The 18,991-nt window shown below is 54.1% G+C and overlaps 2 protein-coding genes across 4 annotated transcripts in view; one reads left to right on the top strand and one right to left on the bottom strand.

Moving 5' to 3' along the window:
• LOC309396890 (uncharacterized protein) overlaps positions 1-18,991 on the bottom strand; it is a 393,556-nt gene that overhangs the window by 324,643 nt on the left and 49,922 nt on the right. The window lies entirely within an intron of this gene.
• The window catches only part of MTF1 (metal regulatory transcription factor 1), a 34,900-nt gene that overhangs the window by 9,863 nt on the left and 6,046 nt on the right, over positions 1-18,991 (top strand). For 2 of the 3 annotated variants that reach the window (XM_081962327.1, XM_081962325.1), the window contains one exon: positions 18,741-18,818. The exons of the other annotated variant lie outside the window; for it this stretch is intronic. In XM_081962327.1, coding sequence (XP_081818453.1) covers positions 18,741-18,818 — 78 coding nt within the window. The remainder of the gene's footprint in view (positions 1-18,740; positions 18,819-18,991) is intronic. 3 annotated transcript variants of the gene reach the window in all.

Below are 18,991 nucleotides of genomic sequence, written 5' to 3'. Positions count from 1 at the left end.
TTTTCATTAAACATAAATTAAAACGTTGGACACCGTGTAAACCATCCTGGCAGAATCTATGCCATGCATTCTAAGGCCCCTGCTTGTGATACCACTTTCTGACTTCTGGCAAAGTCATGAAAATCTACTATATAACCCATCCTTCCTCTGAATTATAGTATCTAGGTGGCAATTTTGTATTTCAGCATTCTTTGCTAACACAATTTGCTAAATGTGACTTGTGTGATCCATCAGTATAAATATCCAAATCCTTTTCTTGCTGATCTTTTTGCCTGCTTATAATTTCAATGCTGCTTTGATGAGAGCTCTTGTTTGCACCATTCACATGTTTTCTTGCCTCAACTATACTGCTCCAATTTTAGCTATATTAGTAGCTTTATATTGTAATTTTTTCTTTAGCATATCTTTTGCTTAACAAATATCAAACACTATTTCTTTATACCATTCTCCACGGCTCATCCCGATTCTGACTTTTCAACCAAAACTAATTTTTGGTTGGAATGTATGATGTGTGATGAGTCCCTTCGGGGAGAGGGGGCGGTCTAGAAATCTAATTAAATAAATGCTCACATTTTTTCTTTTTTGACTGCCTTTAGAGCCATTGCAGATTAAACAAAATTTATAAAATATTTGCAAATAATGCCAATTTTAAGTACCAGTCATGGAAGACCCTTAGATTTCTACCAACACGTGAGACAAAACACATGGGCAGGGGATACCACATTTGCAAATGTTCAGAAGCAATGGTTCTCCAATCTGCTTTACCAAACAGATTGTCTATTATTCTGGAGCAAAATCCAATTTCAGATTTTGCCCATTGCTTGTGTGCCTGTATGGGGGTCTATACAACTAAGGCTTTACTGCGTAATCTCAACTTTATTCTTTTAATTCCAGCAGGATCTACAGAAAATCTAGCTAGAACTGAATGAATAACAAGGAGAACAATCAGGAATACTGGCAGGGGAATCCACTGGGTAGAGGAAAGAGTAAGACTGTGGTCAGAGTAGAGTTTCCAGTTCTCAGCATTGCATTGACAAACAAGCTTGTCAACCAAGATGAGAAGGGCCTTTGAGGAGCCATGAGGCTTTTTTCCCCCCCTGCTCCCCCCCCCGCCTTCCTACTGGCTCCCGCAGCCTCATGGCTCCTCAAAAGCACGGGGGGGGGGGGACAGGGGTAACGCGGCACTGAGCTCAGGTGCTCCGAGCGGAGGGGAGGCGGCGCTGCCACGCGCGGGGATGCCGGCTGGAGCTTTGCTGGCTTTAAGTCAGCCACAGCGCCGGGCGCCAAATCCGGCAGTACTGTTAGAGGAGGAGGAGGAGGTGGCTGGCAGCAGTTATTCCGGTGGCGGCGGGGGCTGTGGGGCTTCACAACTACCCTCAGTCGCCCCGTGCTCATCAAAGCAAGTCCGGGGAAGTCCTTTGCGGGCAGCCCGTTGTAGCTGCCTGCAAAGGACCTCCCCAGCTTCCGGAGCCTGTGGCAATAGAAATCACTGCGCGGCAGTTGAAAACTGCTGCGCGGTGTTTTCTTGCCACGTGCGTGCCCGCGCAGCCGCGCACCTTAGAGGGAACATTGACAGCCACTAAACAATTTATTACTTACGGCAGCCTTCATCCTATAGCCGTGATGGTGAACCTATGGCTTGGGTATCTCCCTGGAGTCCAGGAGATTAAAAGCATCTTGACCCTCGGGAGGCAAGATCTTGCACGATACGAAGGCCACAAAAGGAAAGGTGTGTCACTAACCCTTACCTGAAACACTGGGCAACGCCTCTGCAATTCCTCTCTGACTGAATACTTTGAGTGGGTCGAGCTGTATTGTGAGGGGTGGAAAGGGTCTGGCAGTTGAGCTGAGGCACAGGAGGCTTTAAAGGCTCAATGAACAGCCTTTGAATTGAAATGTATTTTAATATAAGTAGCTCGAGTTGGTAGTTGGGCTGTTGGGCTGAGCTCCAAGCTTGGCAATTTAGTTGCAAACGCTTCATCAGAATTTGGGGAGACATCTTCAGTGCACTTTGAATTTTGCTTGTCTCCGAAGTGAGGCGTGGGAGGAGTCACATATGGGTATTAACGCAGCCCTTTTGCCCTGGAGGCTGAGGTAAATCTTGAGGCCACACCTCCGTACCTCCTCTGACCTCCCTGATTAACCTCAGCCTTCGGGCCAGGAGTGTTTTTTCCTGACTCTCCCTCACTTCGAAGACTTAGGAATTTTAGCTTGCAGATTTTTGCTTTTTTCTCTTCCTTACCTTTTTCCTTTGCTGCTGGATACTGCACCCCTCCTCTACTGTGCTCAGCGCAGCTAGCGCAGAGCCTTCCGCCTGCTAGCGCGCGCTCCCCAAGCGGCTGGATGGTCGCGTAAAAGGGGAAAAAGCCTCCGCGCCACGTGTAGCGCGTGGAACGGCTGCCCGGCGTCCAGAAGACGGGCGAAGAACTTCGGGGGATCAGGGATCCAGCAGGGATCGCCTCAACGTTCCCCAGCTACAGGAGATCAGGCCGCAGATCGGCGGCCGCCATCTTGCCCTGCCATCTTGAGCACATGGGTGAGCGCGTGACCGGCTTCCTCCTACGGACGCCGAGAGCGCTCAGAAAGCACCGCCGAAGCCGGAAGAGGCTTTGAAGGGCCTGAACTCTGTCGGTAATCCGGGGAGGGCCGTGGATCGGTGCCTGCCGGCAATTTGGGCCACGGATCGATGGCAGAGAAGACTGTAGGGGATTCGGAGCCCACAGTCGAAGCCGGCTAACAGGGAGGAGGTTGGTGACCAGCAGAACCGTGAGTACGATGGCGGAGGTGGTGAGGAGTGGGGGGCCAGGACCAGATCCACAGGGGATGCGGATCCCGGCGAGGGGACCTCCAGGAGGGTTCCCCCAGTCACCAGAGGGAGGTCCCCTGCCAAGAAAGGCCACCTCAGGGCCCATAAGAACGGAACCTCTGGGAAGGAGGTTCGGGCAACCAGGGCTTCTTCCAGAAGATTCAGGGCCACCATCAGCCCCTCACCTTCCAAATCTCGCTCCCCCCGCAGGCTCCCGGCCTTGGAAGAGGTCCAGGTGGCCCCCTTGGCTCTCCAGAGGGCTCAGGAAGAGGGCATAGCTCCATGTCGCCCCCCCCCCCTATCGCCTGGCCATCCACCTGAGACTAGACCAGACCCCTTTGGGCGCAGGGTCTCCAGCCAGCCTAGCCACCAACTGGCACCACAGGCCCCTGATCCAGGAGAGCCGCTGATACCCCCAGAGCTGCACTCCTCCCTCCCAGAGCTTCCTGATAGCTTCCAGGAGGTGCTAGCCAGGGCCATAGCCCAGGGGATTGCCTCTGGGATGAAGCACCAGTCACAGGGTGCCAGGAGTAGGTCTTCCCGGGACCAGTCCAGGGGACATCAGGATCACCCCAGGTACACCTCCAACAGAGAGCCCAGGTCACCCTCCCCCTCCACGGCCAGTGAGGCTTCGGATTTGGAGGAGGGGGAGTTGAAGAAGGTGGGGTTCTCTGAGGATGAAGATGCCCAGGCCCCCGATGCGCCCAACATTACCAGGCTCTTCCCCCCCTCCCTTTTTAGTTCCTTACTCCGTAAGGCCAGGGCCACAGCGGATCTGGACCCTCCTCCAGAGTCCACTCCTACAACTGCCACCCCCAGCACCAGCGGGGGGATTAAGAAGGGGTCCTTCCACAGGCCCAAGGTGGAAAAGGAGGAGATCCCTACTCCAGAGATGTTCCTAGAGGTGCTTAAATCCCAGTGGGTTAAGCCAGGATCCTTTCCCAACCCGGGGGGCAATGAGCGTAGATTCTATAATCTCAATTCTACCTTCGCCCAAGCTCTGCAGGTACCTTCGGTGGACACGCCAGTTGCCAGCCTGGCTTATGCCTCTGCGGTGGTGACTGGAGACATTGCCAACTGCCTCAAGGCAGAGGACAAAAAGGCGGAGATGATCTTGCGTAAGTCCTTCCAGGCTATATCCTGGGCCATTAGGGCGGCTGCATCCGCCTCCTTTTTTAACAGGTCAACAGTGCTGTGGCTGGAACAACTGAGAGACAGGACCTCGCCCACAGAGGTGCGTTTACTGCAAGACATCTCTAAGGTGCTGGCAGCCACTCAGTTCTCGGCGGACGCCATGCAGTTAAGTATGCCTCTCGAGCTTTGTCATCCTCTGTAGCTTCCAGGCGCCTGTTGTGGCTACGCCACTGGCAGGCGGAGTCTCGAACTAAATGGCACCTGGCAGGAGCCGACTACACCGGGGACAAGCTGTTCGGTTCGTCACTGGATCCAATCCTGGTGGAAGACAAGAACAAGCGGAAGGTCTCCCGTCCATGACCAGGAGGTCAGAACACCGACCGGCCCCATACCCCAGGAGAGCATCTTACCGCCCGCCTGACACGGACCCCCAGAATCAGAGGTACCCGGTTACCAGGTTCCACAGGCAGGGGGACAGGCAGTTCTCTAGGGACAGATTCAGAGGTCAGCAGTAGAGCAAGCGGCCCTTTCGAGGAGGGGGCGGCTGTCCTTTCTGCAGGTTCAAGTGATCCTTGCGGGGATCACCACATTGGCGGTCGCCTCTCTTTATTTGCGGATGCCTGGGATCGCATCGCCTCGGACGAGTGGGTCCTCCAGATGGTCAAACTTGGGCTCCAGCTGGAGTTCCGCTCGCAACCCCCAAATAGATTCCGCACCTTCGCCTCCTCCAGAGATCCGGCCAAACGGGCCCTTATGGCCAAGGCCATAAGGCACCTGTTGGACATCAGGGCTATAGAGAGAGTACCAGAGGAGGAGAAGGGTTCTGGATTCTGTTCGAACCTGTTCCTGGTTCCCAAGAGCTCAGGGGGGTGGAGGGCCATCTTGGACCTTAAACTGCTCAACTCCAGAGTGGTCTACCGTAGGTTCAAGATGGCCTCGCTGAAGTCCATCCTAGAGGGCATCAGGCAGGGCGATTACCTGGCTTCCATCGACCTCACGGAGGCTTATTTACATATCAGAATCGCCCCAGAACATCGTAGATTCCTCAGATTCTCCCACGAGGGCAGCCACTTCCAGTATAGAGCCCTCCCCTTCAGGCTGGCCTCTGCTCCCAGGACCTTTACCAAGGTGCTGGCCGCGGCCGCGGGTCACCTTTGTTCCTTCCCAGTCCGTCTCCATTGTTACCTGGATGACATCCTAGTCCTAGCCAGGTCTCCAGACACGGCGAGGCAGGACCTGGGTCTCACCATCAACACGCTAAGGTCCCTGAGTTCTCGATCAATCTTGAGAAGAGTCACCTAGCCCCTACTACTAGACTCCAACACCTAGGGTCCATCATAGATTCAGTGTCTGGAGAGGTCTTCCTCTCCTGGGAGCGTAGGGACAGCATCGTCCAGCTGGTTCAGGAGATACGCAAGTTACGCTCTGTCCCTGTAGTTCTTCTTTCCAGGCTCCTTGGGAAATTCATTTCTTGCATAGGGATCGTGCCTTGGGCTCGTCTCCATGCCAGGGAGCTCCAGCGGTTCCTGCTCCCACACCAGAGAGCCGGGACAAGCGACGCCAGCTTCAAGGTCCGGGTGTCACCCCAAGTTCTCCTATCGCTCCGTTGGTGGTTGACCCCAGCCCTAGACAAGGGGACACTCTTCAGAGAACCAGCAAGGAGGGTACTCACGACGGACGCGAGTCTGTTCGGCTGGGGAGCTCACCTGGAGGCCCAGATAGCCCAGGGCCGCTGGACTCCAACCGACCTACGCAACAACATCAACTGGTTGGAGCTGAGGGCCATCCATCTGGCCCTACGCCACTTCAGGGCTACGGTGACTGACCAGCATGTCCTTGTCCTGACGAACAACGTGGCAGCCAAGGCCCACGTGAACAGACAGGGAGGCACCCACTCCAAGGCTCTACGCGACGAGGCCCTCCGATTGGGGAACTGGGCAGAGAGGAACCTCCGATCCATCAGAGCAGAACACATCTCGGGGACAGAGAATCAGCAGGCGGACTGGCTCAGCAGGGAGACAGTCGACAACAGAGAGTGGCAGCTCCACCCCGACACCTTCCTACAGATCTGCGAGAGGTTCGGACGCCCAATGATGGATCTCTTCGCAACCTTAGTGTCGTGGTTCCCGTCCAGAGGCGCCATGGACACGGATGCTCTTTGTTGCAGATGGCCATCCGGTCTCCTCTACGCCTTTCCTCCCCTTCCCCTCATTCCCGGGGTCCTGAGGAAGTTAGTGACAGAGAGCAGAGATGGTGCTAGTGGCTCCCTTCTGGCCACACCGCTCCTGGCTAGCAGACCTGGTGGAGCTGTCTTCAGCCCCCCACTGGAAGCTCCCACTAGGGGAGATGTCCCTTCACCAGGGGTCCCTGGAACATCCAGACCCGGAGTGGCTCCAGCTGACCGCCTGGCGATTGAGCGGGAACAACTGAGAGCAGCACACTTCTCCGCGGAGGTCATTAAGACCGTCGAGGCATCCAGGAGGCAGTCCACCACTCGCATTTACAACGCCTCCTGGGCCGCTTTCGCGGACTGGTGCCTTGTCCCGACTTCGGCCTCTGTGCCCCAGGTGTTGGACTTCCTACAGGAAGGCCTAGAGAAGGGTCTGGCACCCAGCACCCTCAGGAGGCAAGTCTCTGCCCTCTCCACGGTCCTGGGGCAGGTGGACTCCCCGCCTTTGTCCCAACATCCGGTCCTTAGGCGTTTCTTTAAGGGAGCGGCAAATCTGAAGCTCCCCGTAGTCCATCGCTTCCCTACCTGGGACCTTCCCACGGTCCTCCAGTCACTAACGGAGGCACCCTTCGAACCCTTGAGGGAGGTCTCCCTCCAATTCCTGACCCTTAAGGTCGTTTTCCTGGTTGCCATCACCTCAGCCAGGAGAGTTTCTGAGCTCAACACGCTCTCCAGCAGGGCGGACCTCTGTTCCTTCCTGGAGAACCGGGTCGTCCTCAGACTGGATCCCACGTTCATGCCCAAGATCAACTCCCCATTCCACAGAGGACTAGAGATAGTCCTGCCGGATTTCTGTCCTCAGCCGTCCAGGGATAGAGAAAGATCCTGGCACCAGCTGGATGTTAGAAGAGCCCTGCGCATCTACCTGAAGCGCACGGCGCCCTTCAGGCGTTCAGAGGCCCTCTTCGTCTCTTTTCAGCATTCCATCCGAGGAGCCAAGGTTTCTCCGGCAACCATTAGCAGGTGGATCAGAGCGGCCATTTCCAAAGCCTACGAGGCACGAGGTCTCCAGGTTCCAGGGGGCATCACCGCACACTCCACCAGGAGTGCGGCCACCTCAGCGGCCTGGGCCACTCAGGCTCCCCTCGAGGAGATCTGCAGGGCTGCCGCTTGGTCTTCCCCATCGCCTTTCATTAGGCATTACCGACTAGACGCGTACGCCTCCACAGATGAGGACTTCGGGAGAAGGGTTCTGCAGGGAGTCTTAGACTCTCGTGGGGCTCAGGCCCATTGATCCCTCCCAAGGACATCTAGCTTTGGTATGTCCCATATGTGACTCCTCCCACGCCTCACTTCGGAGACTGTCAGTTGGTCTTACCTGAACTGCATGTCTCGAAGGTGGCGTGGGAGCAGTCAGTTCCCCCCCCCCCCCGTTAGGGCGCCCCGCGCCAGGGGCCTGACTTAGCTCAGCGGTCAGTCAGGGACCAGGCAGGAAGGATGTGTGTGTTTCTCATCCGTCCCTTCCTTTTCCAGGTTCTTTGCTACGACCATCGGTTAATCTGGGAGGTCAGAGGAGGTACGGAGGTGTGGCCTCAAGATTTACCTCAGCCTCCAGGGCAAAAGGGCTGTGTTAATACGCATATGTGACTGCTCCCACGCCTCACTTCGGAGACATGCAGTTCAGGTAAGACCAACTGACAGTCTGTCAATCCAGTGCTCTGACAGATGAGCATAATTCAGAGCCCACTGATGATGTCTCCTTGAATGGTGACGAAAACCCTTGCAACCAAATTGCCAAGCTCGGAGCTCAGCCCAGCCTTCGAATTGGATAGAAATGGGTCACCAATACATATCTACAGGAAAACCAATAGGATGTCTGAGGAAGTAATGGTACAGTATAAATAAAAAGAAGGAGAAGCATATCCAAACTAGTTTATATCAGTAGCATTTTCCTTTTTTAATAGTTGTATTTAAAACGTCAATATTATTCATGTTCTCCAGATTCTTTGCCTTTTCCAAATTCTGATTTATAACTGTGAGTTAATAATAGATCTTCTTATCAGGCTTGCGTCTCGCCTCTGCACCTTCCTGCTTTGGCCTTCGTGTGCAGCCATGCTGCTGCCACGACTCCGATTCAGAGAGCAAACCTCCGACCTACGAGGGACCTGTTGCACTCCCTCTGGGTCTGATGAGACGCTGCCCCTCCTTCATTCCCACCTCCCCCCCTTACAGGGAGGTTCTGATCCAAAAAAGGATCTTGGAATTGGCTTGTCAGACAGGGTCCATGTGAGGCTCTTCAGAGCTCACATCCCCCACGGCTGTCCAGCTGGAGAGCTTCCGGTTGAATCCCTCATCCACATCCTTTATGTACAATTTCTCAGCATGCTTACTATTTAATTTTTCCTTTTCATTCATTTTTTTTCTTGGACATTAACAATTGCAGCATTTATTTGAATTTCATTTATATCTACATCTATATCTATCTATCTATCTATCTATCTATCTATCTATCTATCTATCTATCTATCTTCTATCTTACATCTTACATGGGAAAAGACCCGAATACAACAAGACAAGCATATATATTTCTCACTATAGTTTCCATAGAAAACTCCAAAATATGACTTTCATCATAACCTCAGTTGCATCCCAACTAATTTCATCATTTTTATTTTTAATTTCATTTCACTTTGCTCTTTGTTTATCTTCTTGGATCTACCTTCAAAACAGTTTTTTTTCTTCACACCAAAAACATTCTGCATTTTCCTGCTTGTTTAATTTAGCCATTACTTTGTCTTTTTTACTACATCCTATCTTTCTCTCTACTTATTAAACAGTTTACTAACAGTTATTCTCTTGGATGCTGATTTCCCTTTATCCACAGCCACTTTCTCATCATCATTCCACTTTATTTGACCTTCCTTTTTTCTGTGAATTCACACACTGGTGGCTTCCCTGAATATAATTCTGTTCCAAGCAGCTTCCAAATCTAGATATGATTTATTATACACTGCTCTATCAGTGACAGCCAATATGGGGTAATGATTAAAGGCAATGGGCTTTTAAACGCAGGGAGACTTTTCTGGAACAAATAATCATCAAATATGTGATCACCTAGAGACAAGCATGTTTATAATCAAAAGCTAACATGGGTTTGTCAAAAACAGATCATGCCAGACAAATCTTGCTGCAGTCTCCGAGGTGGGGTGTGGGAGGAGTCACTGTATGGGTATTGTTAGGGCCCAATTGCCTGGAGACTGAGGTAAATCTGAGGACACTCCCTCTGTCCCTCCTGGTGACTCCCCAGATCAACCTCAGTCTTCGGCCTAACAGGAGCTATACAGTGACTCTCCAGTAATTTTAGATAGAGTTCAGTACTTTTGTAGAATTTTTTTTTTTCATTTCTAGTTTTTACAGGTTTTTTCTCTAGCTACTTTACCTTTAGCCTCTTCTGCCTTGGTTTCGCGCCCTTTTGCCTGGCTGCCTAGGTGCTTCCGTGCCCGCTGCAGCCCGAAGGCCCCGCAACACCGGCTCCCGGTGGGGGGTGGGGGCGAAAGCCAAGCCTCGTCGCCAGCTGCCGTCCGGAGGAGAAGAGGAGGCCATCGGACCCACGAAGACTCCGGAGGCAGCGAGAAGAAGAAGGAGCGGTTCAGCCGGAACCGCTCTAGGCATCGGACCATGTGACCAGTGGTCGCCATTTTGAGGACAGCAGGGCGCACGTGCGGAGCAACAAGGCAACTGATCTCAGTTGCCGCAGCTCCCCAGCACCGCAGGAAGTAGAGGATCGTCGGGCCCGAGCTCCATGCCGGCCGGCCGGGGAGGGCCCAGCACAGGCGGTGCAGTGGTCTCCACTCAGTCTGCAGGTCGGCGGACGTACAGGAAGGGTCCAGATCCGAAGGAGCTCCGGATCCACGAGGCCCAGGGAGACCAGGCCACGGAGACAGAGAGAGAGAGAGGTAATTCATCCAACTGTGAGTAATGCGATGGCGGAGGCCACGCAGAGCAAAGGAGCAAGGGCTCCCAGCTCTCCAAGGCCTTCCGATCCGGGCGAGGGACCCTCCAAGGGGGCAGGCCCAGGGGGAGTTCACTTCCTAGGAAGTGTTCCTCCAAATCCTCTAGAAGTGAGAGGCCTAGGCAGGAGGCCCCTTCTGCCAAGGTTACCAGCAGGAGGGCTAGGGATTGCATCAGCCCCTCCCCAGCTAGGTCACTCTCCCCCCACAGGTCTCCTTCCCTCTCACAGGAACCTGGCTCTCCAGATCCAGAGAGACGTTCGAGAGAACGTAGCCCCCTGTCCCCGCCTCTATCCCCCTCTCAGTCACCGGGAGTGAGGGGGGACCCCTTTGATCATAGGGCAGGGGGTTCTCCCAGGCAGCGTTTGGCCCCTCAGGCCCCTGAGCCCAGGGACAACAGGGGGCCCCCTATCCTTACCCCAGCCTATCCAGAGCTGCCTGAAAGCTTCCAGAATGCGCTGGCCAGGGCCATAGCAGTGGGCATCACCTCGGGCATGCAGCACCAATTTTAGGGTGCCAGAGCCCGGTCTACCTGTGGGGCTCCTCGGGATCGCACAGCCAGGCCTGAGTCTCCAGTCCCCAGGGACTCACGGGACTCATCACCTTCCACTGCCAGCAAGGGCTCAGAGTCAGGGGGGGGAGGAACAGAAGGATCTGAGGTTTTCAGAAGATGAGGACCCCTGAGACCCCCCCTTTGCAGGGTTGTTCCCTCCCTCTTTGTTCAGTTCTCTTCTGTGCAAGGCTAAGGCCACAGCAGACCTGGATCCTCCTCCAGCTACTAGTCAGACTCCCACCCCTAGTACTAGCGGAGGGAAGAAAAAGCAGGGCCCCTTTCACAGGCCCCAGGTGGAGAGGGAGGAGATTCCCACCCTGGACCTCTTCCTCGAGGTGCTGAAGTCCCAGTGGACCAAACTGGGCTCCTTTCCCACTCCTGGGAGTAATGATCGTAAATTCTACAACTTAAATGCAGCCTTTGACCAAGCCTTCCAGGTGCGTTCCGTGGACGCTCCAGTAGCAGCCTTGGCCTCCACTTCCTCCGTAATAACAGGAGACATCTCGCTGCCTCAAGGCAGAGGACAGGAGAGCGAAACTGGTCATGCGGAGGAACTTCCAGGCCACCTCGTGGGCCATCAAGGCGGCGGTGACCGCATCCTTTTTTAATAGATCAACCATCTTGTGGCTGGAGCAGATCTGGGACAGGACATCTGCTTCAGATGTAAGGCTCCAGCAGGAGAACACAAAGCTGCTGGTGGCGACCCAGTTCTCGGCTGATGCAACCCTAGATGCGGTAAAGTATTCCTCCAGGGCCCTAACATCTTCGGTGGTGTCCAGACGCCTTTTATGGCTTCGTCATTGGCAGGCTGACTTCCGGGCAAAGTGGCCCCTGGCGGAGGCGGATTACGCAGGAGACAAGCTCTTCGGACCCACTTTGGACCCCATCCTCGTCGAGGATAAGAATAAGAGGAAGGTCTTCCCGTCCCCCACCAGACGCGCAGACCACCGAGCAATGCCATACGCCAGGAGAGCCTCATACCGACCACCGGAACAGGACAACCAGACACAAAGGTACTCTGCCCCCAGGTACTCCAGACAGGGGGACAGGCAGTTCTCCAGGGAGAGGTTCAGACCCCAGCAGGCAGGCAAGCGGCCCTTTTGAGGGGGGGTGCTCTTTCCGCAGGGGTAAGTGATTCGGGATCGAATCTACCCATCGGCGGTCGCCTCTCCTTTTTCACAGACCGCTGGGAAGGCATCACCTCGGATGCCTGGGTCCTCCAAACCATAAGATCGGGACTCCATCTGGAGTTCAGTTCCCTTCCACCCAGTAGATTCCGCACCTTTCCCTCCTCCAAGAACCCGGTTAAGCGCGCCCTCATGCGTGACGCCATCCGCCACCTCCTGGACATTAGCACCATAGAACCGGTTCCGGAGGAGGAGAAGGGATCAGGGTTCTACTTACACCTTTTCCTAGTCCCCAAAGGTTCAGGGGGGTGGAGAGCCATCCTAGACCTTAAGCTCTTGTTTCTGTTTCTGTTTATTTGGATTTATATGCCGCCCTTCTCCAAAAGGACTCAGGGCGGCGTACAACATTAAAAAAACACACATTCCAAAAGTTTAAAAAAAATTATATACATATCCAAAAAAACAAACGAATTTAAAAGACGATACATTTAAAATAAGTTAAAATTAACAGGCCAGGCCGGCTTGCTGGAAAAGCCAACTTTTTAGGGCGCGTCGGAAGGACCGGATGTTGGGGATTATGCAAAGCTCTGGGGGCAGCTCATTCCAGAGGGAAGGCGCTCCCACAGAGAAGGCTCTCCCCCTGGGGATCACCAGCCGACACTGTCTGGCCGACGGCACCCTGAGGAGGCCAACTCTGTGGGATCGTACTAGACGGTGGGAGGCTACTGGTGGCAGTAGGTGGTCTCGCAGGTACCCTGGGCCTAAGCCATGGAGCACTTTAAAGGTCATAATTAATACCTTGAATCGCACCCGGAAAACAACCGGCAACCAATGCAGGCCGCCTAAAAGGGGTGTAACATGGGAGCACCTAGGTATCCCCATGACAACCCGCGCGGCTGCATTCTGGACCAGCTGAAGCCTCCGGGTGCTCTTCAAGGGCAGCCCCATGTAGAGAGCATTGCAGTAGTCCAGGCGAGAAAGGACAAGGGCATGGGTGACTGTGCACAGAGCATCCCGATCCAGGAAGGGGCGCAACTGACGTACCAGGCGAACCTGGTAAAAGGCCCCCCTGGTCATGGCCGTCAGGTGTTCCTCCATACTAAGCCGCGTATCCAGGAGGACTCCCAGATTGCGAGCCTTCTCTGAGGGGGCTAAAATTTCTCCCCCTATCGTCAAAGATGGAACAAGATGTACAAATCAGGATGATGGAAACCACAGCCACTCAGTCTTGGAGGGATTGAGCTTGAGCTTGTTCCTCCCCATCCATTCAAGCTCTTGAACTCCAGAATAGTTTACGGCAAGTTCAAGATGGCTTCCTTCAAATCCATCCTGGAGGGGGTCAGGCAGAGGGATTTCCTAGCCTCCATCGACCTCACGGAGGCCTACCTTCACATTATGATCGCCCCTGACCATCGCAGTTTTCTCAGGTTCTCCCACCAGGGAGACCACTACAGTACATGGCCCTTCCCTTGGGGCTGGCCTCGGCCCCCAGAACCTTCACCAAAGTAATGATCGCGACCGCGGCATACCTCCATTCCCTTCCGGTCCGTCTCCACTGTTACTTAGATGACATCCTAGTCTTAGCCCCCTCAGCTCCCCACGCAGAGAGAGACCTCGCTATCACCATCAGTACCCTCGATCAACCTCGAGAAGAGCCATCTGACACCCTCCACCAGGCTCCAACATTTGGGAACCATTATCGATTCTGTGGAGGGTAGGGTCTTCTTGTCCCAGGAACGCAGGGACAGCATCGTGGAAGTAGTCCAGGAGATTCGTAGGCTTCGATCTGTTCCCGTAGCTCTCCTCTCCAGGCTCCTCGGGAAGCTCATATCCTACATCAGGATCGCCCCTTGGGCTTGTCTCCACGCAAGAGACCTGCAGTGGTTCCTTCTCCCTCACCAGAGGAACAGAAAAACCGACGCAAACTTCAAGGTCCTAGTGACCCCTCAGGTACTGCTCTCCCTCCACTGGTGGAGGTCCTCCTCCCTGTCGAAGGGGTCTCTTTTCAGGGAACCGGACAGGCTGGACCTCACCACGGATGCAAGTCTGTTCGGCTGGGGGGGGGGCATCTTCAGTCCCAGTTGGCCCAGGGCCAGTGGACACCGACGGACCTGCGAAAGAACCTCAACTGACTGGAGCTCAGGACAATCCACCTAGCCCTTCGCCGGTTCAAACAGACGGTCGTGGGGCAACACATCCTGGTGTTGACGGACAACGTGGCGGCAAAGGTGCACATGAACAAGCAGGGAGGCACCCACTCGGTGGCTCTTCACGATGAAGCAAAGCGCCTGGGGTGCTGGGCAGAGCGGAACCTCCTGTCAATCCGGGCGGAGCACATCTCCGGAGTGGAGAACCAGCAGGCAGACTGGCTCAGCAGGGAAACGGTGGACCACGGGGAGTGGCAACTTCATCCCAGCATCTTCGCACAGATCAGCCAGACGTTCGGTCAGCCGACGGTAGACCTCTTTGCCTCTCCATCGAACACACAGGTTCCGGATTTCATATCCCGGTTTCTCACCCGGGGGGGCGGTAGACACCGACGCACTACACTGCAGGTGGCCAGCAGGCCTTCTGAACGCTTTTCCCCTGCTCCCTCTCATCCCAGGGGTCGTGAGGAAGCTAGTGGCAGAGAGGGCAGAGATCATCCTAGTAGCCCCGCACTGGCCACGATGACCCTGGTTTGCGGACCTGGTGGAGCTTTCGGTCCTTCCTCTTTGGCGTATTTCACAGGAGAGGGTAGAGCTGCGCCAGGGGAGTCTGATCCAGCCAGACCCAGAGTGGCTCAATCTGACCGCCTGGCGCTTGAGCGGGAACAATTGAGGGTGTCCCAGATCTCTTTCAGAGTCATCAGCACCCTGGAGGCTTCCAGAAGGAGATCGACCACCCGCATTTACGACGCGACGTGGACTGCCTTCGCCAGCTGGTGTCAAGCCAGGCAGGTAGAGCCTTCATCAGCCTCCGTACCTCAGGTATTGGACTTCCTCCAGGACGGCTTGGATAAAGGTTCGGCGCACAACACCCTACGCAGACAGGTCTCGGCTCTAGCTACCATCCTCAGGGGGGAGGGCTCCCAGTCCCTTTCTCAGGTACCAGTCATCAAAAGATTCCTCAAGGGGGAGGCCAACCTCTGGCCTCCGGTGGTCCACCGGTTCCCCTCTTGGGATCTCCCCACAGTCCTCCAGGCTCCCCTGGAGCCGCCCTTCGAGCCCCTTAGGGAGGTTAGCCTTCAACTCCTCACCCTCAAGGTGATCTTCCTCGTGGCGATCACCTTGGCCAGGAGGATTTCCGAGCTTAATGCCTTTTACAATAACAGGGTCGTTCTCAGGCTTGACCCAGCCTTCATGCCCAAGGTCAATTCCCCCTTTCACAGGGGGCAAGAGGTCATTCTCCCGGACTTCTGCCCTCACCCATCCTCTGAGAGGGAGAGGTCCTGGCACCGCCTAGATGTCAGAAGGGCCCTGCGCATCTATCTCAAGCGCACAGCCCCCTTCAGGCGGTGAGAGGCTCTTTGTCTCCTTCCACACTTCATCCAAGGGCGCCAAGGTCTCGCCTATCACCATCAGCAGGTGGATCAGGTTGGCCATCTCCAAGGCCTACGAGGCCCGAGGGCTGCCCGTGCCACTGGGAATGACCGCACACTCCACCAGGAGTGCGGCCACTGCAGCAGCCTGGGCCACCCAGGCTCCCATCGAGGACATCTGCTGAGCAGCAGCCTGCTTCTCTCCGTCACCCTTCATCAGGCATTACCGGCTAGATAGCTATGCCTCGGCCGAGGCATCCTTCGGGAGGCGGGTCCTTCAGGGTGTCCTGGGCACTCAGGAGACTCAGGCCCAATAATCCCTCCCATGGACATCTAGCTTTGGTATGTCCCATACAGTGACTCCTCCCACACCCCACCTCGGAGACTGTCAGTTGGTCCTACCTGAACTGCATGTCTCGAGGGTGGTGTGGGAGCAGTCACTTCCTGCCCATCAGGCGCCAGCGCCAGGCTTGAGTAAGCAACCACAGACCATCCAGGCTTCAGGAAGGGAAGCTGCCATTGGTTTTTTTCTTCTCTTCCCTTCCAGGTCCTTCTTCCGAATCATCGGTTGATCTGGGGAGTCACCCGGAGGGACAGAGGGAGTGTCCTCCTCTCCAGGCAATTGGGCCGTAACAATACCCATACAGTGACTGCTCCCACACCACCCTCGAGACATACAGTTCAGGTAGGACCAACTGACATTCTTTGATGATTAAATTAGTGAATCAGCAAACTGTTGTGGACAAAATTTATTTGGGCTTCAGTAAGGCATTTGATAAAGTAGACCACAACCTACTACTTGATAAAATAGAAAAAATGTGTGTCAGATAGTATCACCACCAGATGGATTAGTAATCACCTCAAACTGTAGTCCCTAATGGAATCGCATCTACATGGCAGGAAGCATGCAGAGCAGAGGTGGGTTCCTACCGGTTCGGCAAAATAGGTAGTGACTTGGTGGCTCGCTGGCAGTGACCCAGGTTGGCCATGCCCCCGAACCAGTTCTCTCAGTGGCGCAATAGGCGCTGCCATATTGTTTTTGCCTTCTGTGCATGCGCAGAGCAACCGGCAGTAGCGGCAGACAGAACCACCCCTGGCTCGATCCTACTTAGGAGCCTCAGTTCACTCGTGAGAACCATTGGCCTTTTTCCCTGCCTCTCCCGGTCAATGTTGCTTATGAGGAAACTGCAGCTAGGATTGCCCGTGTGTTGCATGCTCAAAAACGGCACGGAAGCGCGGGCGAAAGCTGGGAGGAAGGTGCAACACGTGGGATGGGACCCGGACAGCCCTGCGGCCCGGCTCAGCATGCTAGCAGGAGCAGGGTGCTGCGGCTGCAACTGCGGGGAAGGGCTGTCAGGTGAGAAGGGGCACTCCTCCCATGGTTGTCACAGCAGCCACCTGGGCGAACTGCTCCCCATCTCCCCAGACCAGGCTCGCAGCTCACGCCAGACCGAGGCCGCAGCCACCGCTGCTCCATTTGTCTGCCCAGCCGGCAGGAGCCACAGTGACGCCAGTCATGGCTGAGAGATTTCTTTGCCAGCTGGCCACCGAAAAGGTCTCCCTTTTAAAAACCAGTAAAGAAAAACTTCCCAATTTTGAGAAGCTGTTAATTGCCTTGCACTCACGAGAAGGTTTTCTTTACTGTGCAAGGTTTTTCTCCGCACAAAACGGCTGAGAGATGTTCACAGTGGGATGCAATTTGAGGGCCCCCACCCCAAGGCAAAGCATCAACCACGGTTAGACTCAATTAGACTCTTTTTTAAAGAAAACCCTGAAAAAGCCGCAAGATCCGGAGCGAAGGACCGTCGGTCTTTTTTTTGGTGGGGGGAATCCTCAGAGTGCCTTTATTTTGTTTTGTGTGCTCCCTCACAGGCAGCTTCTTTTTCTGGCCCACCAGCAGAGAACAAGGTTGCTACTTGCCCCCCCCCCCCCCCCCCCGCTTCCCCCAGTGTCCACATTGCTGCCCGCCGCCAACTCAACTCCGGGAAGAGTGGGCTGTGGAGAGTGCCATAAGCCAGGTTGATCAGGGTGGCATGCTGCTCCAAGAAGCCGCACTCAGCCAGCTCCCACCAGCGGTCAGCGGCTGAAGCGGTCTAGGTGCAGCGAGCACTGCAGGGCCAGGAAATGCTGCCAAAGCCAGGACAGGTCCAGGGAGAAGCAGCGTGGGCATCCCAGCATCCTGAAGAAGTCTGCATGGGGCTCCGCCAGCTGCAAAGCACAGCACGAGGGGCAGAAGCCCCCGAACCCAGCGGGCAGCACAGTTCCAGCAGCAGCAGCAGCAGCGCCTGACCACCTGGGATGGGGATGGGGATGGGGATGGGGAGGCGGACGTTGTGTGCGAGGGCCCCACGCAGGCCTGATCCCAGGCGGCTGGGCACTGCTGGAGCTGCGTTGATATCTTCAATATCTTCATAAATGATTTAGATGAGGGGATAGAAAGGGAACTCATCAAATTTGCAGATGACATCAAGCTGACAGGAATAAAATCAATAAAAATAAAGGTCAAAGATCCCAAATTGTGACCTTTGATCTTTATTTTTTATTGATTTCATTGTAATTTCATAGCTGTTGGATAGTATCAGCTTTACCAGGGAGATCAGACAGAAAACATACCAGATGAGCTCATTCTACTTTATTGTACAGCTACATTAACCAAATCTTGCAAGTCTGAAAGTACAATTCTCCCACTCTCATTTGTATAACCTGAGAATTTGGGGAGGGTTCCTTTGGAGCCTCTTGCTCTGCTCACTGTGCAACTGTGCCTGCTATGCCTGCTCTTATTGGAAGGCTCTTCCCTAGGCAATCTCTTTTCACATGTTCCCCCAAGGTCTTTCCCTCATATCATTATAGGAGCCTATAAGTTCAAATAAATATTTTAATTTCTTTGATTGTTGTGAGCTGCTCAGTCATTTGAGAGTTGAGTGGCATACAAGTATAAGTAAATAATCATTTTATTTGTGTATAATCTCAAAATCATACTGATAAAAATAAGGAAGTCAAATCCCTCTTACTTTGACTTGCTAATCTTCTCCCTCTCTCCATGCCGTTTTCTTTTGATTTGGCCCTCTCTAAAGTTGCTGGCTCCTTCCTTGGAATCGGGCAATTCACTGTAGAGCCCATGGCAGGGTCATCACTTGTGCCATTTTCCAAACTCTCATTGAGCAATCCCTTTTACAAAAACCAGAAGAATCTTTGGTGAGTGCTGACTTCTGAAGTGAAGGTCTGATGGCTATTGAAAAGTGTGACATCGGAGATGGACTCACAATTGTGGCTATAATTTTGGGTTCAGAAGATTTTGGCCTTCTGGACCATTGGCTGTGTTGGATGTGATTGGCCAGAATGGGGCAGGGGGCACTCAGTTCCCCTGCTTTACTCTGAATGCTCCTTCGCTTAATTCAGGCTCCCTCTCCTCTTCTGCAGGATACAAACCACTCACTCTGCCTGAGCGACTTAAGCCTTATGTCCACAGATTCAGAAGTGCGGGATAATTCAGATCCAGTAAGCATCTCTTGCCTTTGGTTATAATAGCCCAGTAGAGGGTGTCTGGTATATAAGTAGCCTCTTACCATCTCTTTGGAGGAGGACCTGTGCTCCCCAGTCATTGATATTTGTCTACCATGCTGCAGAAAGCAAGCTGGCTTACTGGATTTTTCCAGCAGAGTACTGCAAAC

Source organism: Natrix helvetica (assembly GCF_964273705.1).
Source record: "Natrix helvetica genome assembly, chromosome: 9".
Taxonomy (NCBI): domain Eukaryota; kingdom Metazoa; phylum Chordata; class Lepidosauria; order Squamata; family Natricidae; genus Natrix; species Natrix helvetica.
The sequence above is the reverse complement of the archived record's forward strand: the minus strand, read 5'-3'. Positions and strand labels throughout refer to the sequence as shown.